Here is a 22,960-nt window from a genome sequence, read left to right as displayed (position 1 = left end):
AAACACCAATGAAGTGTAAGGTGCCAAACAAAATAAATTAAATGCACTGCAGTCTTCACTGGATGAATGACTGGAACAGACAAATTTATAAGGAGGGTATGGACACATACTCTAGGAAGGCAGGGCCAGCCGTGAGTAAAGCAAGCAACCTGTGAGCGCTGTGGTCCCTTCAAATGAAGGTTGATAGCTGTCCTGTGGATGATCAACCTAGCTATCCCTTAAACTTTTATTTTCCAAATAATCACTGGAAAGAAACATTATAAAATGATTTCTATAAAATGACATTGTGTTCTAATATAACCAAAGAGATAAAACTTCAGGGAAATATCTTTTCTTTTATAACCTATTATACTGAGCACTAACTATGTCACAAAACAAATGTTGGGCTTCACCTTTGGTTACTGATAGTCTTTATAGTTATTTTTTAAATTTCTGGAAACCTGTGGTCATCTTAAAATACTTTTCATCTGTTAAACTGGGGTCTCATCTGGAATATTTTATTTTCCACTCCACGATTTGAATTTCTCGTCTGTGTTGTATACCTTTTGATGAAGGTGAAAGGGGAGAGAGAAAAAGCTGGCTTAAAATTCAACATTCAGAAAACTAAGATCATGGCATCTGACCCCATCACTTTATGGCAAATAGACGGGGAAAAAAAATGGAAATAATGACAGACTTCATTTTCTTTGGCTCTAAAACCAATGCAGATGGTGACTGCAGCAGCCACAAAAATTAAAAGACACTTGCTTGTTGGAAGTAAAGCTATGACAAAGCTAGACAGTGTATTAAAAAGCAGAGACATCACTTTGCTGACAAAGGTCCGAATAGTCAAATCTGTAGTTTTTCCAGTAGTCACATACAGATGTAAGATTTAGACCATAAAGAAAGCTGAGCACTGAAGAACTGATGATTTCAAGCTGTGGTGCTGAAGAAGACTCTTGAGAGTCCCTTGGACTGCAGAGTTCAAACCTGTCAATCTTAAAGAAAATCAACCCTGAATGTTCATTGCAAGGACTGATGCTGAACTCCAATACTTGGGCCACCTGATGGGAAGAGCTGACTCACTGAAAAAGACCCTGATGCTGGGAAAGATCGAGGGCAGGAGGAGAAGGGGGTGACAGAGTATGAGATGATTGCATGGCATCATGGACTCAATAGACATGAGTTTGAGCAAAATCAGTGAGATGGTGAAAAACAGGGAAGCCTAGCTTGCTTCAGTTTATGGGGTCCCAAAGAATTATACAAAGAGATGGAAAGATAACCCATGCTCTTAAATTGGAGGAATTAATATTGTTAAAATGGCCATACTTCCCAAAACAATCTATAGATCTAATGAGATCCCTATCAAATTATCCATGACATTTTTTCACAGAATTAAAACATATCTTAGAACTTGTATGGAGCTATAAAAGACCCAGAATTGCCATAGCAATCCTGAGCAAAGAGAACAAAGCAGGAACCACAACCCTCCAAGATTTAAGACAATACTACAAAGCTAAAATAATTCAAAGAGTGTGCTGTTTGCACAACTGTTTCAACAGTCTAACAACCTGCCTGGGGGCAAACATATAATGGACAAAAAATATATATCCTCATCTCACTTTTATACTAAATGAAGTGAATTCCACTTGTAAGAATTCCTATCTACTAAAATACCAATGAAGTCATCAGTGATTTGTATGGTAGACATGGGTTCTTAATTGTATAAATGTGGCACAATGGTAAAGAATCCACCTGCCAATACAGGAGACACAGGTTCGATCTCTGGGTCAGTAAGATCCCCTGGAGGAGGAAATGGCAAACCACTCTATTCTCGCCTGGAAAATTCCATGAACAGAGGAGCCTGGTGGGCTACAGTCCATGGGGTCACAAAGGGTTGAACTCGACTGAGCACATGCGTAGCCGGGTAATGCACAAAAGAGTATAGAAAAGGCTTCTTCCAAGGTCTTGAGGAAACAGTGTCCCAAGGCCCCTGCAAGCTTTCCAATCCAAATCTGCCACTTTGCAACTTTTTTGCTGTTTTTGGAGGACCAATCAGGGGAGTGTAAACCATGGCATATTCTTTCACTATTTGTGCAAAGTAACTCTAGAAACATTTCAAAAATAAAAATTCTATACGTGTAGAAAAACAGCACCCTAGATACCTGATGGTTGTTGTTGTTTAGTCGCTAAGTCATGTCCAGCTCTTTTGTGACCCTATGGACTATAGTCTGCCAGGCTCCTCTGTCCATGGGATTTTCCAGGCAAGAATACTGAAGTAGCTTGCCATTTCCTTCTTCTGCGGATCTTCCCAACCCAGGGGTCAAACTCATGAGATATCTGGTTCAGTTCAGTTCAGTTCAGTCGCTCAGTCGTGTCTGACTCTTTGCGACCCCATGAATCGCAGCACACCAGGCCTCCCTGATCATCACCAACTCCCAGAGTTTACTCAAACTCATGCCCATCGAGTCGGTTATGCCATCCAGCCATCTCACCCTCTGTCGTCCCCTTCTCCTCCTGCCCCCAATCCCTCCCAGCATCAGGGTCTTTTCCAATGAATCAACTCTTAGCATGAGGTGGCCAAAGTTTCAGCTTTCATGGAGTTTCAGCTTCAGCATCAGTCCTTCCAATGAATACCCAGGACTGATCTCTACACATTATTAAATTGAGTCCACTCATCACCAGAAATACTTTGATATACATTCTGTGTTCATTTTTAGAAAATTTCACTTCAAGAGCTTAGTGTTCTCTGGCATGCACTAACATACATACAAACACACACACACCCTTTCCTAGTCCTAAACTGTCCGCAGATTAGCAGTAACATGCAGGAAATGGAGCACAACCAAAATAGAGGAAATTATGGTGGTGGCGACTGGAAAATAAATCAAGCTGCACGTGAAGTTTAGCATCACCTCTAAATCTCTCTCTTCTACTCTGTGCAACTGTACAGGTTTCACTAATGGGAGTCCTATCTCTATAAACATATTTCATCTCTTTAAAGGAAATGGAAGAGGATAGCCATGTCTCGGATAAGTGTGTGTTTAAGGCCATCAGCTGAGCGTGCATGAAAGGTGAATAAGCTGCAAGGCTGGAAGGTTCTAAAATGGTTATAAGAATTTATACTAAGCTTTCAATTGAGAAACATGCCACATTCCCTCTAGACTAGGGACTTGGTAATACAGTTGCCTGTTTGGTAATGGTAGACTCAGCCCTGGTGTTAGGGTTATTGATGAAGGTTTTAATAGTGAGCAGGGCTTGTTATTTTTGCTGTTGGTCTGAATAATATTAATTGCATAGGGGTTTAAGTAGCATAACAGAAAATAAGCATTTACAATGTCTTTTCCCTCCTACTTGGAATCTAGTGAAAAAAAGTCAGTGTTCTAAAATAAGAACAATTGCCTATGACACAGCTATAAAAGCCAGAATTATAGTCCATAAAACAAAGACAGACTGAGTTGAGAAATTACCAAGTAAATATTATTATAACATAGATAAACAATTTGAATAAATACAGAGGGAAATATCCTTATTTTCCTTATGGCATTTTCCCCCCTCATTTACTGAAATGCTTCAACTCTTCAGATAATTAGAATGATTTTTTTAAAAAATCTAGGGGAAAAAATCACAAAAATGAGTGTTGTCGAAGACATACTGGTCACCACTAGCCCATCTCTGGGTTTATACCTTACCAATTGTAAATTTTTTTGCAAACTTGGGTTAAATTATTTCCTCTAAAACTTTCCACAGTGGAGATCTTTAAATCAATCAGTACAAAGTTTCAAGTGTGAAAATTGCCTTTCTGTTATAGCTGAAAATTAATTTCTTCTTGCTTGAGAGAAATGACATGCCCTAGTAATTTTCATATATACTTTAAAATGGAACATCCAGGCTTTGATGCGAAATTTCCTAAAAATGACCCTGCAACATACATCAAAACATTTCTATTAATTCATGAAATTAAGAATAGCTTTTTACATTTTCTCCTGTCACTGATTCCATTTGCCTTATTACTTTCATCTGTGGCCCACAAACTTGGTGGCACAATCAACAAACCCCTCAGTGGCTGCTTCATCTCTGCTCTATTTGATTTCTTCTCTCTGAGTAAATGATTAAGTTTTCATGCATTGGTTCAACCAAAATCTATGTTCACTCAACCACATCCTTTATTGATTACTTCTACCGCAAACAGTAGGCCAAGTGTGATATACATAATTGGACAGTTGTCAGGGGATGTGGGTGTTAACAGTCCTGTTTTCCCAGTTGGAAACTGGAATCACCTTGATACACAAATATTCTGCACTGTTTCATTCTCATTCTTTGGACCGAGGAGTCCTGTTCCTCAGAATATATGTTTTTAACTCTCTAAGGTCTGGTTGAATGAATTTAATGATTATACCATATAATATGCTGTTCCAGTTGCACCTGTGCACTGCATATAGAAAACTGGAATTAATATTTGTCTAACATTTTAACCTTGTCCTTTAACTTATACAAATAATCTGTAGCTTTCCCGTAAGAAAACATTTGATTCTTCCCATTGCAAAGAAAGACTGGTTTCTAAATCTGTTGCTAACTTTTAAATGTGCAAATCCTTTAAGCAGCATATAATGCTTGTATTTCAGATGTTATATTGACAACTTTGCAGGCTTTAGCACTGCACATTCATTGAGTGGGGCATACAGTTTATAACAGGAAGTCTTTTTCTCTAGCATTATTTGCTAGAGCAAGTTCCAGATAATTTTGGATGTTTTGGAGATCTGTAACTCCACTGGGAGAAAAACAACTTGATTTAACCAGCGGTAGTTTTATTTATACTGTTTTGTGTTTCTTGTTCACTGAACTTGTTTTTTTTTTGTTTGTGTGTATTGCAGTTTAACAATCCTCAGCCAGCCAAACCTAATCCAAAATGTTCTTCCATCAAAAATAGATCAGCTTTCAGAAACACAAACATAAAAAACTTTGGTGAACCCATTTTTACTAAATAAAAATAATAATTTCCCCAATGGTTTTGATAAAAAGTTACACAAAGTCTTCACTATCTCATTTCATCCATTTTTTCTTGAATATTACAGTTCAAGAAAGGTCTTTAAGAGTTAAATTAATATGATCAGTTTAGTCCTAGAAATCTCCTAATTAACTTAAAATTCTAAGTAAAATAATTATTTTATTTACTAATATTCCTATACTGTCAAGCTTTCTCAATACCATTTTAGTTGTTTCACAGAATAAATAGAAAGTAATGAGTGCACCTCTCATGATATCTGCATTTGAAATATTCCCAAAACGCTTCATGATTTTTTTTGGAGAACTGAACTATTCCTATGTATGGAAGAAGATTAGTCATAATTTTGTTATAAAAAGGTGGGAACAGAATCATAAGATGCAATATTCACAACTTCAGTAATATAAAATTCCATTCCATTTCTGAAACACAGAACATTCTTTTACCAATAAGAAAGGAAAAAAGAATGCATTGGCAGTACCTGATACTCAGGTAAACAGTGTTAGTTCTTTTACTCTGTCCCCTGGAAAATAGATACCAAGACTTTATGTGCCTGTCTTGCAGAGTGTGTGTTCAAATTATGGTGTTTAATTCATTGCATAATGGAAGATTTTCAGAAAACAGTGCTTAGCTAAATTGATTGTCTTCTCAGCTATTGACAAATAATACCACATAGCAGAGCTACGGGTCTGATAAGTTTTTATTTCGCTGAGAGGTAATAATAATGCTGTGTGTGTCTGTTAGTTGCTTAGTCATGAACTCTTTGAGACCCCATAGACTGTAGCCCACCAGGCTTCTCTGTCCATGGGGTTCTCCAGGCAAGAATACTGGAGTGGGTTGCTATTTCCTTTTCCAGGGGATCTTCCTGACCCTGAGATTGAACCTGGGTCTCCTGCATTGCAGGCAAATTCTTTACCATCTAAACTATCATTTATTGAATTGTTACTGTGTGCCAAGCTATACATATATGTAATTTTTCATCTCACAATACGTATGATCATTTCAAAAATGAGGACACAGAAGCTAAGAAATAGTGCAGATGTCATCAAAGTTATTTATCGAAGAGGCCAAGCTGGGATTCAAGCTTAGATCTTTCTACTATCTACCATAGCACATATCATTATTTTAAAGCAATTTAATTTAGTTTTACAAGTATACCACAGCTTATCTATGAAAATGGATGTTGTTCCCAACAAATCTTGAGAGGTTATGCAAGTTTATACCTCTAATCCTGCCACTAGCTTTTAAAAATTAAACTCTTTTGAAGTTCTTTCTGAGCTTGTGGCATGTCCTTTTTTTTTTTTTTTTTTTTTTTTTTCATTTCTTTTTATTAGTTGGAGGCTAATTACTTTACAGTATTGTAGTGGTTTTTGTCATACATTGACATGAATCAGCCATGGACTTATATGTGTTCCCTGTCCTGAACCCCCCTCCCTCTTCCCTCCCATCCCATCCCCCTGGGTCATCCCAGTGCACCAACCCTGAGCACTTGTCTCATGCATCCAACCTGGACTGGCGATTTGTTTCACACTTGATAATATATATGTTTCAATGCTATTCTCTCAGATCATCCCACCCTCGCCTTCTCCCATAGAGTCCAAAAGTCTGTTCTATACATCTGTGTCCCTTTTTCTGTCTTGAATATAGGGTTATCCTTACCATCAGTTCTAATGAGATGGATGCAACTGGAGCCCATTATACAGAGTGAAGTAAGCCAGAAAGATAAACACCAATACAGTGTACTAACGCATATATATGGCATGTCCTTTTGAATAGCTCCTTTAGCTACACATCATAGATGGAGAGGTGGGCTTGATCTTTCAAAACAGCCAAACTTATCTAGAGACACATTTATTTTTTTTCCATTTATTTTTATTAGTTGGAGGATAATTACTTTACAATACTGTAGTGGTTTTGCCATACATTGACATGAATCAGCCATGGGTTTACATGTGTTCCCCATCCCGATCCCCCCTCCCGCCTCCCTCCCCATCCCATCCCTCTGGGTCTTCCCAGTGCACCAGCCCTGAGCACTTGTCTCATGCATCCAACCTAAGGTGGTGATCTGTTTCACCCTTGATAGTATACTTGTTTCAATGCTGTTCTCTATGAGCATCCCACCCTCGCCTTCTCCCATGGAGTCTAAAAGTCTGTTCTGTACATCTGTATCTCTTCTATAAAACATAGAAAACAATCTCTGAGGGTAACCCCATTTTTAGAGCAAAACACATTAAATGACTTGTGAATGCTTTGTATCACTCCCCTATGAAGCAGTTTCCTGAAGATTAATCCCCAAAATGCCATCGGTGTCATCATTAGATGATATCACTCAGAGAGAGCTGTCTTCCTTAGCATACCAAGTATGTCTGGACAATTGGAAATACAGGGTGAAATCAGGGCTAGAAATATAGATGTGCCAGGCATGTGCATATGGGAATTAGGACATACCTAATAGGTAGTGGTACATGAAATTAAGAAATTGCCCTTAAGTTCAGTTCAGTTCAGTCTCTCAGTCGAGTATGACTCTGCGACCACATGGACTGCAGGACGTCGGCCTTTTCTGTTCATCACCAACTCCTGGAGCTTACTCAAACTAATGTCCATTCAGTCAGTGATGCCATCCAACCATCTCATCCTCTTTTGTCCCCTTCTCTTCATACATTCAGTCTTTCCAAGCATCAGGCTCTTTTCCAATGAGTCAGTTTTTTGCATTGGGTGGCCAAAGTATTGGAGCTTAAACTTCAGCGTTAGGCCTTCCAATGACTATTTGGGACTGATTTCCTTGAGGATTGACTAGTGATCTCTTTGCTGTCCAAGGGACTCTCAAGAGTCTTCTCCAACACCACAGTTCAAAGTCATCAATTCAGTGGGTACTACGTAAGTGTTTCCCTTCTCAAATTTTCAACTGTTTCTTTATTCAAAAATATACAAAGACCTAATATATACTAAGCACTCTGCTAGAACTTGTCTTTCTAAGCATTCTGCCACTTATATAGATGACATTGGGGCTTCCGAGGTGGCTCAGTGGTAAAGAATATGCCAGCTAATGCAGGAGACCCAAGAGACGCGAATTGGATCCCTGGCTTGGGACGACACCTGGGAAATTCCGTGGACAGCGGAAGCTGACAGGTTACAGTTCTTAGCATCGCAATGAGTCGGACACAGCTGAATGACTGAGAACGCGCTTGCATAGGTGACTTTCAGTTTGGGTCAGTTACTCAGTCATGCCCGACTCTTTGTGACCCCATGGACGGAACCATGCCAGGCTTCCCTGTTCATCACCAACTCCTGGAGCCTGCTAAAACTCATGTCCTTCGCATCGGTGATGCCATCCAACCATCTCATCCTCTGTTGTCCCCTTCTCCTCCTGCTTTCTATCTTTCCCAGCATCAGGGTCTTTTCCAATGAGTCAGTTCTTCGCAACAGGTGGCCAAAGTATTAGAGTTTCAGCTTCAGTATCAGTCTTTCTAATAAATATTCAGGACTGATCTCTTTAGGATGAACTGGTTGGATCTCCTTGCAGTCCAAGCGACTTTCAAGAGTCTTCTCCAACACCACAGTTCAAAAGCATCAATTCTTCAGCACTAGCTTTCTTTAGAGTCCAACTCTTACATCCATACATGACTACTGGAAAAAACCATAGCTTTGACTAGATGGACCTTTGTTGGTAAAGTAATGTCTCTGTTTTTTAATATTCTGTCTAGGTTGATCATAGCTTTTCTTCCAAGGAGCAAGTATCTTTTAAACTCATGGCTGCAGTCACCATCTGCAGTGATTTTGGAGCCCAAGAAAATAAAAATTGTCACTGTTTCCATTGTTTCCCCGTCTATTTACTATGAAGTGATAGGACCAGATGCCATGATCTTAGTTTTCTAAATGTTTAATTTTAAGCCAACCTTTTCACTCTCCTCTTTCACTTCCATCAAGAGGCTCTTCAGTTCTTCACTTTCTGCCATAAGGGTGGTGTCATCTGCATATCTGAGGTTATTGATATTTCTCCCAGCAATCTTGATTTCAGCTTGTGCTTCATCCAGTCCAGCATTTCGAATTCTGTTTTCTGCATATAAGTTAAATAAGAAGGATGACAATATACAGCCTTGATGTACTCCTTTCCCGATTTAGAACCAATCTGTTTTTCCATGTCTGGTTCTAACTGTTGCTTCTTGACCTGCATACAGATTTCTCAGGAGACAGGTCAGATGTTCTGGTACTCCCATCTCTAAGAATTTTCCACAGTTTGTTGTGATCCACACAGTCAAAGGTTTGGTGTAGTCAATAGAGCAAAAGTAGATGTTTTTCTGGAACTCTCTTGCTTTTTTGATGATCCAGTTGATGTTGGCAATTTGACCTCTGGTTTCTCTGCCTTTTCTAAAACCAGCTTGAACATCTGGAAGTTCACGATTCAAGTGCTGTTGAACCCTGGCCTGGAGAATTTTTACATTACTTTGCTAGTGTGTGAGATGAGTTCAATTGTGTGGTAGTTTTAACATTCTTTGGCACTGGGATTGGAATGAAAAGTGACCTCTTCCGGTCCTGTGGCTACTGCTGAGTTTTCCAAATTTGCTGGCACATTGAGTGCAGCACTTTCACAGCATCATCTTTTAGGATTTGAAATAGCTCAGCTGGAATTCCATCACCTCCACTAGCTTTGTTCGTAGTGATGTTTCCTATGGTCCACTTGACTTCACATTCCAAGATGTCTGGCTCTAGGTGAGTGATCACACCTTTTTGGTTATATGGGTCGGGAAGGTCTTTTTTGTCCAGTTCTTCTGTGTATTCTTGCCACCTCTTCTTAGTATCTTCTGCTTCTGTTAGGTCCATACCATTTCTGTCTTTATCGAGCCCATCTTAGCATGAAATGTTCCCTTGGCATCTCTAATTTTCTTGACAAGAGCTCTAGTCTTTCCCATTCTATTGCTTTCCTCTATTTCTTTGAATTGATCACTGAGAAAGGCTTTCTTATCTCTCCTTGCTATTTTTTGGAACTCTGCATTCAAATGGGTTTATTTTTCCTTTTCTCCTTTGCTTTTCACTTCTTTTCACAGCTATTTGTAAGGCCTCCTCAGACAGCCATTTTGCCTGTTTGCATTTCTTTTTCTTGGGGATGGTCTCGATCCCTGTCTCATTTACAATGTCACGAACCTCCGCCCATAGTTCTTCAGGCTGTCTGTCTGTCAGATCTAATTCCTTGAATCTATTTCTCACTTCCACTGTATAGTCATAAGGGATTTGATTTAGGTCATACCTGAATGGTCTAGTGGTTTTCTCCACTTTCTTCAATTTAAGTCTGAATTTGACAATAAGGAGTTCATGATCTGAGCCACAGTCAGCTCCCAGTCTTGTTTTTGCTGACTGTATAGAGCTTCTCCATCTTTGGCTGCAAATAATATAATCAATCTGATTTTGGTATTGACCATCTGGCGATGTCCATGTGTAGCGTCTTCTCTTGTGTTGTTGGTGTTTGCTATAACCAGTGCGTTTTCTTGGAAAAACTCTGTTACGTGACTTTAGTGATACAGATTTCACTGATGAGGGACACTTGCAGAAACAAAGTACCATTCACCCATTATAAACTTTTTAAAGGTTTTATTTTTTTTATAATAGCTTTATTGAGGTATAATTCCTATACTATACAATTCACCCCTCTTTTTTGACATTAAAACCTAGTTTTATTAAATGTTTAGTATAGATCAAAGACTGTGGATTAATGATATGCAGTTTTCCCTCAGAGCTGCTGTGTTTATTTCCATATGGATCACAGAAAAATAGCATTTAGATAAAATAGCTCATTTTAGTCAGTGTTTCAAGGCAGGTTGACATTTTTTCCAAGGTGAATATGAGTTCTAATCTTAAATAATTCCTCTTTGGTATAAACATAATTTTCCAACTCATTTTAATTGATTTTGTGAAGAAGCCAAACAAATTTTTTTTTCCACTGGGTTTTGTCATACATTGATATGAATCAGTCATAGAGTTACACGTATTCCCCATCCCGATCCCCCCTCCCACCTCCCTCTCCACCCGATTCCTCTGGGTCTTCCCAGCCCACCAGGCCCAAGCACTTGACTCATGCATTCAACCTGGGCTGGTGATCTGTTTCACCATAGATAATATACATGCTGTTCTTTCTAAACATCCCACCCTCACCTTCTCCCACAGAGTTCAAAAGTCTGTTCTGTACTTCTGTGTCTCTTTTTCTGTTTTGCATATAGGGCCATTGTTACCATCTTTCTAAATTCCGTATATATGTGTTAGTATGCTGTAATGTTCTTTATCTTTCTGGCTTACTTCACTCTGTATAATGGGCTCCAGTTTCATCCATCTCATTAGAACTGATTCAAATGAATTCTTTTTAACGGCTGAGTAATATTCCATGGTGTATATGTACCACAGCTTCCTTATCCATTCACCTGCTGATGGGCATCGAGGTTGCTTCCATGTCCTGGCTATTATAAACAGTGCTGCGATGAACATTGGGGTGCACGTGTCTCTTTCAGATCTGGTTTCCTCGGTGTGTATGCCCAGAAGTGGTATTGCTGGGTCATATGGCAGTTCTATTTCCAGTTTTTTTAAGAAATCTCCACACTGTTTTCCATAGTGGCTGTACTAGTTTGCATTCCCACCAACAGTGTAAGAGGGTTCTCTTTTCTCCACACCCTCTCCAGCATTTATTGCTTGTAGACTTTTGGATAGCAGCCATCCTGACTGGCGTGTAATGGTACCTCATTGTGGTTTTGATTTGCATTTCTCTGATAATGAGTGATGTTGAGCCTCTTTTCATGTGTTTGTTAGCCATCTGTATGTCTTCTTTGGAGAAATGTCTGTTTAGTTCTTTGGCCCATTTTTTGATTGGGTTATTTATTTTTCTGGAATTGAGCTTCAAGAGTTGCTTGTATATTTTTGAGATTAATCCTTTGTCTGTTTCTTCATTTGCTATTATTTTCTCCCAATCTGAGGGCTGTCTTTTCACCTTACTTACAGTTTCCTTTGTTGTGCAAAAGCTTTTAATTTTCATTAGGTCCCATTTGTTTATTTTTGCTTTTATTTCCAATAAGAAGCCAAACAAATTTTAATTTTCCTAATGGTGATGCTAACACACACACCCCATTATATAATAATGGGATTATTTTATGAAAATTTTAAATGTATGAAGATGTTTTTGCATTAATGTATTTATTCCATATATGACCATTTCTGGTGTGACAGATCTCAAGGCCTTACCACTAATAATCAAATATTATCTTTTATATTACTTTGTCAAGAAGCGCTTTTCCAACTATTTGTTACATATAGTAATAGCTCATCAATTACTGATTATAGACATTCATGGAAGAAATGATTCCACAGTGAGTTCTGTTTGTTCAGAGATTTGGGTGAATGTTAGATTTCTCTCTTTTAACTGAAACCAGGAAAATGAAGGCCATTTTGCAAATGAATGTACAAAGTGAGAACTGTTAATATTTTGATGCCCAACATACAAACAGAACAGTGTTGGATATTTGATTGCTTTGTGGCTATACACACATGACATAAACAGAAACATGAAAAATTAGGTAAGTTAATTTTTGCATAAAATTAAGTTGAGTCAATTCAGATAGAGATTTGTTAGAACCATAAATAATTAGACCAGCTTTAGAGTTGTTTGATCTCTTTATGTCCTAATCATTTCATGTATATACCTATAAATTCAATGTGAATTTCACACTTCCTAGAAATTTTTAATCAAAACGTCATTAACCAGTGAACTAACTGAATCCATTATACTGAACAAGTAGCTTTATTTTCAAATTTCACTGAATCTAACATTCTTCCTATTGGACATTGTACATATCCAATAAATAAAAATATTCTAACTAAATTGTGACATAATGCTTTCTTTTTGCTTAAAATTTGTATTTTATACTTAATAAGAGAGCTGTTTTAGACTCATTTACAATAAGTATTTTTACAGTGATTCATGAGAATTCCTGTAAAAAGAAACTGTAAACAAAGTAAATTCCTTATATTCCTTGAACATCTTTGTATTCAAAGTCCAATTCTTCTGAATCACCATTAAACTCAAATTGTCATTTTTTTTCTCATCCATATCTTTTTTATGTCTTCAAGAACACTGGTGCTGTGTAGCTTTCCTTCAAATAGGGCTCCAGCGTCCCCTGCCTTCAGTATTTCGTCCAAGCATGGGCTACCAATCTGCCAGTCTTGAAGCTGGTACTTTCTTATCTTCCAGGATTTCAGAAAACAACCAGTCCTCATATTTCTTTCTGAAATTATCATTAAATAGTTGTCAACAGAAGGATCAAGGCATTACAACCATGGCTCATGTCCAAAGACATGGATAAGTTCAGCAACAACCGTGACTTGATCACTCCTGTTTATGAAAAAATATAAGATGCCACCTGTTCTCAGGGAGGGATCTCAATTTCAGGAATGTTAAAATATGGGAAAGCGTGTGTTTTAGAATCAGTGAAATATGGTTTTAATATTGCTGAATTTTTCTATAGTTGCATTAATTAAAAAATTTGTTAGTAAAACTTCTCCATATGCAATATTTGATACCATCCTATCTGGAGTTCCTCTGAGTAAATCTTTGCTGTATAAACATAAAGAAATGCCCTTCTTGGGCTTTCCTGGTGGCTCAGATGGTAAAGAGTCTGCCTGCAATACAGGAGACCTGGGTTCGATACACGGGTTGGGAAGACCCCCTGGAGAAGGAAATGGCGACCCACTCTAGTATTCTTGCCTGGAAAATTCCATGGATAGAGGACCCTGGTGGGCTACATTCAATAGGGTTGCAAAGAGTCGGACATGACTGAGTGACTAATACATTTTCATGCAAGATAGCAAAACAAGCTCTGAATTTCAGAATTTCATCTAGTTATTTATTAAGGGTCAGAGCACAGATGCTCACTGGGAACTGCTGACCAATGAAAGCAAAGAAAGGTGGCTCTAGGAATTCAGAGACATTCAGGAGTAGGAGTTTTCTTTTGTTATGCTCCTTTGAAGAATACAATGACGGTGTTTTCTGTTACTTTAGAAACCTCTAAATTTTGGATTTTGTCACTTCAATAAAAAAATTTCAACATTTCTAAGATGATTTAGCAAAGGAATTGTGTATCATCTTAGATCCATCATTCTTTTTTAGGGATTGACCAAAAAAATGTCAGATATTCAAAAGATATTGAATTTCTTCAAGATGCTTAATTTGGAGTCATTATTTTGAAATCAGTTCTGGCCTTGTCTGTAATGTTATGCCTGTAATTCTTTATGGCTCTGAATCAGCAGTCTTTCAGTCAGCAGTCTGAATCAGCAGTTAAATGTCCCTTGAGTTGTTGAAGGTAGCTTCAGCTACATCTATTAAAAAATAATCACAGCATATGATACCTTGGATGGAGCTGTTTACAAAACTTACTGTCTTTTTCTTTGGTTGCTCCAGGATTTTTCACCTTTGTTCTTGATCTCATAGGCCCCCAAGTGTTAGCTCCTCAAAGAGAAGACCTGTCTCTTTAAACTGGCTTTCAAATAATTGGCTCTTTTAGAGAGATTTTTGGAGAAGGTAATGACACCCCACTCCAGTACTCTTGCCTGGAAAATCCCATGGACGGAGGAGCCTCGTGGGTTGCAGTCCGTGGGGTCACTAGAGTCAGATATGACTGAGCAACTTCACTCTCACTTTTTACTTTCATGCATTGGAGGAGGAAATGGCAACCCACTCGTGTTCTTGCCTGGAGAATCCCAGGGATGGGGGAGCCTGGTGGGCTGCTGTCTATGGGGTCTCACAGACTCGGACACGACTGAAGCGACTTAGCAGCAGCAGAGAGATTTTTAGAGCCTTTCCACTTGTTGTTTAGTTGCTTAGTTGTGTCCTACTTTGGCGATCCCATGGATTGTAGCCTGCCAGGCTCCTCTGTCCATGGGATTTCCCAGGCAAGAATAGTTGGAGTGGGTTGCCATTTCCTTCTCCAGGATATCTTCCCAACACAGGGATTGAACCCACTTGGCAGGCAAATTCTTTACCACTGAACCACCAGGGAAGCCCCTTTCCACTTGTTATTATCCTTTACTGTTTAGCTCTTACTCATACGAGAGTGAGATTTGTATATCTCTGGAGTAGCATGCAGATCACGAGGAGCTAATGAGCATTTGGGACTCGTTTAATATTAATAAAATGAGAGCAGAATTCAAATAATGGAAGTTTCTTAATATAATTCATTGAAATCTTTAAAATGATGTGCCTCTCTTCTTTTTTTTTTTTCCTTGGTTAGTGCTCCCCACATGTTATTTATCTGTTTGTTTAATTTTCTAAATACAAGTACTGTAGTATTTTTCCTTCCAGTGTTATTAAGATGTAATTGACATGCAACACTAAGTTTACAGTATGATGATTTGACCCCTCTTCTTTATGAAAGAATAGCCAAACTTGTTTTAGTCACTTTGGGTCATTCGAGCTGCTCTAACACTCTCCAAAATCTCAGTGACTTATGAAAATTAGGTCTTATTTCTTGTTTATATAAATTCTTGCCATTTGCCAGAAGCTTATGCCAGGAGCCAGGCTCCTTCCATCTCTGAGATTTATCTTTCCTTTCTTGAATCCTGGTTAGGAGATTTAACAATCCTCTATTTTCATTATATTTTTTCTAATACCTCCAACAAATATTTTATGAATCACAGATGCCTCCCTCTCAAATAATTGGTTTCATTTGCAAAGGAATGTATAAATTTTCAACCTTTTTAAGAGGTTTTATTTTTAAAAAATATAACAGCTTTACTGAGATGTAATTCATATAGCATACATTTTACATTTAAATTTTAGGATTCAGTAGTTGTTAGTATGTTCAGAGAGTTGTGCAGTCATCACCACTATTTAATTGCAGATCATTTTCTTCACTTCAAAAAGAAACCCACACCTGTTAGCAGCCACACCCAGTTCCCTACCCGAGACCCCCCATCCCGCCTCCATCGCCCCAGCCTCTGGTAACTATTAACTTGCTTTCTATCATTGTTGTGTTAGCTGCTCAGTCGTGTCCAGCTCTTTGGACCCCATGGATTGTAGCCTGCCAGGTTCTTCTGTCCATGGAACTCTCCAGGCAAGAATACTAGAGTGGGTAGCCACTATAGATTTGTCATTTCTGGACATTTCTTGTAGATGGAATCATATCATATGTGGATTTTTTTTGTGTGTAACTGGCTTCTTTCATTTAGTTTGTTTTCAAAGTTTATCCATGTTGTAGCATGTATCACTACTTCATTCTTTTTTATGGCTTAATAACATTCCATGGTATGAATATAGCACATTTTGCTTATCCCTTCAATTGATAGACATTTGAATTGTTTCCACTTCTTAGCTATTATCATGATTATTGATATGAACATTTATGTATAGGTTTTTGGTGGACATGTGTTTTCATTTCTCTTAGGTATATACATAGGAGTGTAATTCTTGGGTCACATGGTAACTATTACACTTTTTGAAGAATTGACAAGTTGTTTTTCCAAGCAACTGTACCATTTTACAATACTACCAGTAATCCATAAGAGTCTAAAGGCTCATGTTCTAACTCACTGTACACTCCATCAAAGATGAGTCACATGTTTTTAAAATTTACACCCTACATTTCATTATCCTGATAACTATCTTAACACTTTCTAAAGCAAAGACACAAAGAAATCTTCTCTTAATGTGATATTAAGTGAGATGAGACTTGAATGATTTCTTATATTTTTTTTCTAGCCAAGGACAGATGGCAGAAGCAGTCAAATACTTGAAAAAATTTGTGAAAATTGCTAGAAACAACTTTCAAAACCTGGATTTTGTGAAAGCAAGTACAATGCTTGGGGACATCTACAACGAAAAAGTGAGCATACTGTGTTTCTTGCTTATAAGGGAAAAATTTGCAGAATTTTAAACTTCTGTGTGCATTTGATCCTCATCTTCCCATAGTATGTTGTCCAGACTAGCCCCAGGAAAGCAGGACTTAGTCAATGCAGAAGGCAGTGACTGGGAAGAGAAACGCCTCTTCCTTCTTCCTCTTCCAGCTTGTTACTGTTGATCAGTCGCTCAGCCGTGTTTGTGTGACCCCACGGACTGCAGCGTACCCGGTTTCCCTTTCCTTCACTACCTCTCGGAGTTTGCTCAAACTCACGTCTGTTGAGTCAGTGATGCTGTCTAACCAGCTCACCTTTGCCACCCCCCTTTCCTTTTGCTTTCAATCTTTCCTAGCATCAGGGTCTTTTCCAGTGAGTCGGCTCTTCACATCAGGTGGCCAAAGTAATGGAGCTTCAGCTTCAGCATCAGTCTTTCCAGTCAGTATTCAGAGTTGATTTCCTTTAGGATTGAGTGGTTTGATCTCCTTGCAGTTCAAGGAACTCTCAAGAGTCTTATCCAGCCCCACAATTTGAAAGCATCAATTCTTTGGCACCCAGCCTTCTTTATGGTCTAACTCTCTCCAGTACGTGACTACTGAAAAAAACCATAGCTTTGACTATATAGACCTTTGTAATAAGCAAAGTGATGTCTCTGCTTTTTAATACACTCTCTAGGTTTGTCATAGCTTTCCTTCCAAGAAGCGAATGTCTTTTAATTTCATGAGTGCAGTTGCCATCTGCAGTGATTTTGGAGCCCAAGAAAATAAAATCGGATACTATTTCCACTTTTTCCCATTCTATTTGCCATGAAGTGTTGGGACCAGATGCCATGATCTTGTTCTTTGAATGTTGAGTTTTAAGCCAGCTTTTTCACTCTGCTCTTTCACCTTCTTCAAGAGGCTCTTTATTTCCTCTTCACTTTCTGCCATTAGAGTGGTATTATCTGCATATCTGAGATTGTTGATATTTCTGCCAGCAATCTTGGGTTGCTGGATGAAACCCAGATCAGCTTGGGTTTCATCCAGCGCAACATTTCACATGATATAGAAGCAGGGTGACAATATACATCCCTGTCATACTCCTTTCCTAATTTTGAACCAGTCAGTGGTCCCATGTCTGGTTCTAACTGTTGCCCTCACAAAGTATCACACAATTACCTTTTTTCCAAGCTCAGAGTGCTTGAGTAACCTACCCTAGCTTGCCAAGCTTCTAGGTGGCAGTGGTGTTCAAACTCATCCACTGAACCACTATCATATCATATCAGTGATTTTAATCATTTCAGAATTATTTAGACTTTTTATTATGAAAGTAAGAGTCTGAAATTAGTGTGAATGAATAAAATCGCCATGTTTAGTGTCTACAGTGGGAACCATGCTTTCGCACAGGGCACCCTTCTCTTTGGCTTACTGGCTCACTGGCCTCCTCCCTGTCCTCTCATCCAGTGATGATGTTTGTGCCCTTTAGTCCTGCCTGTCCCCTGCCCCCTCCTCCCCCCTCACCCACTCGCTTGCCTCCACCTGCCCTGTCTTTCTGGGACCCCGCTGTCCCCTGTGGCTGTCCCCTCTCTCTCCCTGCTTTGTTGCCCCTCTTTGTGCCCTGCCCCCCATGGGTCACCCCCAGGGCTCTCTCTCTGCTGGGTGCCTGCCAGCCCCATCTCTGTGTTCTGCTCTCTGCCTCTGGTGACCCTGTATCACTGATTTTGTATTTCCTTTTGTATACTTTTTCAGGATATAGTGATGAAAATAAGAGTCAAAGCTTACCCCCCTCTGCAGCTCACCATCTAATGGGCAAGCTTATCTTAGGGTGGCAGAATTGACATTCCTAATAAATATATGTAGTCTTTTGGGAGGGGGTGAAGAAGAGTGTGGACAGTTTTCTTGAAAGTCTTTATTGAATTTGTTATAATAATGCTTTGTTTTAAGTTTTCAGACCAAGAGGCATGTGAGATCTTAGTTCCCTGACCAGGGATCAAACCCACACCCCCTGCATTGGAAGGCAAAGTCTTAACCACTGTACCATGAGAGGAGTCCCAAAACATGTGTAGTCTTACCTTTTAAAAGGATTGTCATACAAAAGAGAGGTGCAAAAAGCACAAATTATTTTACCCTCCTACCAAGCAATACCCAGAATGCAGTTGTGTGTTTTTTTTTTTAACTATAATGTGGACATCAAATATCAGCCTGTATTTTCCCAACTACAGAAAACATAAGGAAGGTAAGAGCCATAAACATATCTGAGGGGTAATATTTTTGTAAGGGCTTCCCAGGTGGCACTAATGGTAAAGAACTTGCCAGTGCAGGAGATGCAGGTTCGATCCCCAGGTCGGGAAGATCCCCTGGAGGAGGGCATGGCAACCCACTCCAGTATTGCTGCCTGGAGAATCCCATGGACAGAGGAGCCTGGCGGGCTACAGTCCATAGGGTTGCACAGAGTTGGACATGACTGAAGCGACTTACATGAATGCCATATTTTTATACTCACATTTTCTTAATTTTTTACCAAGAGTATCTTATCCACATGTACTTTATTCTCTGATTAGTAATTTTTGAAGAAGAATTTAATATCTAAAGCTAGAAACGAATAATATCCAAAGGCTGTGTCAAGTACCAAAAGTTGATATTTTTTACCAATGTATCCCTATTCTATTATAAAATTTGGAGGATTCTAGGTATCGTGCTCTCTTCAAATATGCATACCTTCAATGACCAGTAGAGTCATGTATATGCCTTTCTGATTGCTTTTATCTTAATGTAGTAAATAGTCACTGATAGTGTAATATTAAGAACATAATACTGTAATATTTTTATGATATCACAGATTTCGAGACAAAGCTTTGAAACTAAGCTTATTAATGTTATTCTCAGTTTTTGTGCAGTTTTCTGCTTCTCTGCTGGTATTTTTTCAAGTCTCAATTCTACCAATTTTCATTGGTAGAAAATCTACCAATGACTTCTCAGGCTGAGATTGAGATGTTAAATCATTACTCTAAAAGTATGATTTGAAAATGTGTAGCTAAGTGGATTAGAACTAAGTGATAGTTATTTTTTCTCCTCCTTGTCTTTTTGAGGCATCCTAAATTTCCTCCTAGTCCTGCAAAGCCATTTCCTAGAAAAAGCATCAATCATTATTAGCATTATTTCATTAAAAGCATTATTTTATATATCTACTATTCAGTTGTTTATAAATGTTTCCTAATTGTATTAAATGCCTTTGTTCCAGTTAATCTACCCAAGCAATTTCACAAGCTATTTGGAACACACACTATCCATTAATGTTAAGCTTTTCCTTGAATAAAACTAGAGCAGGACAGAGGAACGATATCAAGTTTTGCCCACCTGACTGAATCTGCCGTCGGTTGTTTCTTACCTGTGACCTTGGGCAAGTTAATTCTTTCATCCTCAGTTTCCTCAGCTGTCATATATCAATAACAAGACACCTTGAAGACTGGTTATCTGAGGATGAGAAATTTACAAATATGTGCATGGCTCCTGGCATTTATTGTATGCACAGTAGCATGTAACTTAGTTTCTCAAACTCGGGTCTCTCTCTTTCCTATAGGCTCATTCTCACTTGCCTATTTGACATCTTCACTTAGATTTCTTCAAATATAACCTATTAAAAACTGAACTCAACTCATCCATCTTTCTCCCTAAATTCTATTTCTCTCCCTACTTAATGTTTAAGCGGGATAGAATACTATTCAGGCATTTTGTAGGCAACCTTCTCTTCTCAATCTATGAGCTCTTCTTATCTGACCTCAGATAGGCCCATGGCTTTAAATACCATCCAAATGTTTATCTTCAACTCTGATCTCGCCTTGGGACTCGGGACCTGTGAAGCCAGCTGTCCCCCTAGCATCTCTCCCTGGGTGTCTCCTGATAGACATCTCAGATTTCGTGTATTTCCTCCCTCCCTTGACCTACCTCTCCCAAGGCTTCCACATATCCATAAATGATAACCATTATCCACCAGCTCCATTGCTCAAGCCATTCATCTGGATATTCTTGATTCTTCTTTCCCATCCTGCTTTATATCCAATCCAGAAGCAAACCCTGACCTTCCTGCCACCAAAACACACCTCAAATCCACTCTCCTCTCTCCAGGTGACCCACTCTGGTTAGGACTCTATGTTTTCTCATGTGTACTATTGAAGTAAGCTCTGAACCTATTTCCTCATTTCTCCTCCATCTAATCCAGTCTGTACACAGAAGCCCAAGTAATTGTTTCAAAATGTGAATAAAATTGCTTCCCAGGTGTACTAGTGGTAAAGAACCTGCCTGCCAGTGTAGGAGATGTAAAAGATATGTGTTCAATACTTGGATCAGGAAGATTCCCTGGAAGAGGACATAGCAACCCACCCCAGTACCCTTGCCTAGAGAATCCTATGGACAGAGGAGCCTGGCGGGCTACAGTCCATGGGGCCGCAAAGGGTCGGACACGACTGAAGTGACTTAGCACGCACTCATGTAAATAAAATCATGTTATTTCTTGTATTAAAATATTTCCATTGCTTCCCAGTCTTCTGGGAACATAAACATAAATCCTCACCCTGACTTGAGAGTCTGTATGAGATGCATTACCTCCCCCACTCCCAATCTCTGATTTCATTGCCTTCCTCTCTCCTTATCCTCTCCACCACAGGCAAAGGGACTTTGAAGGAGTTCTTCACACATGCTGAGCTGATTTCTACCTGAGGACATTTGCCTTAGCCAGCATGCTTTGTGTGGACTGGTCCCCAAGTGGAACTTCACATGGCTGGCTTCTTGTCACTCAGAACTCAGCTAAATGCCACATCTTCAGAGAGGTCTTCCTTGGGGCAACCTAATCAAAAGTAGCCACCAGCTCACCCTTCGTGTGACTATAGTTTGCCATGCAGCACTTATCATCATTTTCTTGTTTATGATGTTTGCCTACTCCTTGTTGAATGTGTCTAGAATAGGAGCTTAATGAAAACAGAGAACAGATCTGCCCTTTTTAATTTCTTTCCAATTTCTAGAAGAGTATCTGCACAGGGTTCCAATATTTTTCTGAACAAAAATACATGAGTTCATTAAATTGATCCATAAATTTGTAACCAACTTCATGCCAGTTGAGAGTAAGTAGTCCCTTTTAAAATTCCAAGCTTCTGCTTCATTTTTGTCCAATATTTTGACATTTTGAAAAATTGCACTGAATCTTTAAAAGCAACTCTAACTGTGCTGACACTTGTCAGTCTACCTTTTAAGGACCTCTATAAACAGCCCTCGTCATACCTTTTCTGGCTTTATATTATTCATGAAATATATTCTAATTGTATTATTTTTCAATATTTATTTAATTTTATTTATTTGGCTGCACCAGCTCTTAATTTGCAACATGTGGGATCTTTAGTTGTGGCATTTGAACTCTTAGTTGCAGCATGTGGAATCTAGTTCCCAACCAGGGATCAAATCCAGGCCCCCTGCACTGGGAACACGAAGTGTTAGTTATTGGACGGCCAGGGAAGTCCCTCTAATTGTATTCTTAACAGTAATTTCCAAGAAATAATATTATTTATAGGACCACAATTATAATATTAAACTCTATTTGTAAATATACAGTTTTCTCTAATTATTATAGTGCTATTATAATTAAAGTTAACCCATCTTAAAAACATCCTAGTTAATTTACCTTTTGCTGTATAATGATAGAAGATGGACCACCCATCCCACCCTTCCGATGTGATTGGTTTTTAACTGAAAATATATCATCAATATAAAGGAGTCAGATGAGAATATTTTAGGGAAAATAAATACATTATGAGATCTTTTATCCTCTAATGAGGTCAGAGCATAATCACCTAATTAAAACAATGGTAGTTCCAACAACAGCATGGTAAGGAAAATGTGTAAGAAATGATTCCTCCTTTGTACTAAGAAAATGCCCATTTACCTTGAGCTTGCTCATTGGACAAAGTGATGACAATTTAGGCACTAAGAAGGATCACAATAATGCATGAAAATTCTCTTATAGTGTAATAATTCAAGTTCTGTTTCAAGGTCTATGATGTCATCAAGATCCTGTCCTGAAATTGTCCATTGAATGCTTGTTAGTGATATTTATAACATTAAATGAAGTTGTTTCTTCCAATAAAAT

At 38.6% G+C, this 22,960-nt stretch overlaps 1 protein-coding gene across 2 annotated transcripts in view; it reads left to right on the top strand.

Annotated features, from left to right (window-relative positions):
- The window catches only part of TTC29 (tetratricopeptide repeat domain 29), a 272,924-nt gene that overhangs the window by 154,028 nt on the left and 95,936 nt on the right, over nt 1-22,960 (top strand). For both annotated transcript variants that reach the window (XM_065904587.1, XM_065904586.1), the window contains one exon: nt 16,713-16,836. In XM_065904587.1, coding sequence (XP_065760659.1) covers nt 16,713-16,836 — 124 coding nt within the window. The remainder of the gene's footprint in view (nt 1-16,712; nt 16,837-22,960) is intronic.

Source organism: Muntiacus reevesi, chromosome 13 (genome assembly GCF_963930625.1).
Source record: "Muntiacus reevesi chromosome 13, mMunRee1.1, whole genome shotgun sequence".
Lineage (NCBI taxonomy): Eukaryota > Metazoa > Chordata > Mammalia > Artiodactyla > Cervidae > Muntiacus > Muntiacus reevesi.
The sequence above is the reverse complement of the archived record's forward strand: the minus strand, read 5'-3'. Positions and strand labels throughout refer to the sequence as shown.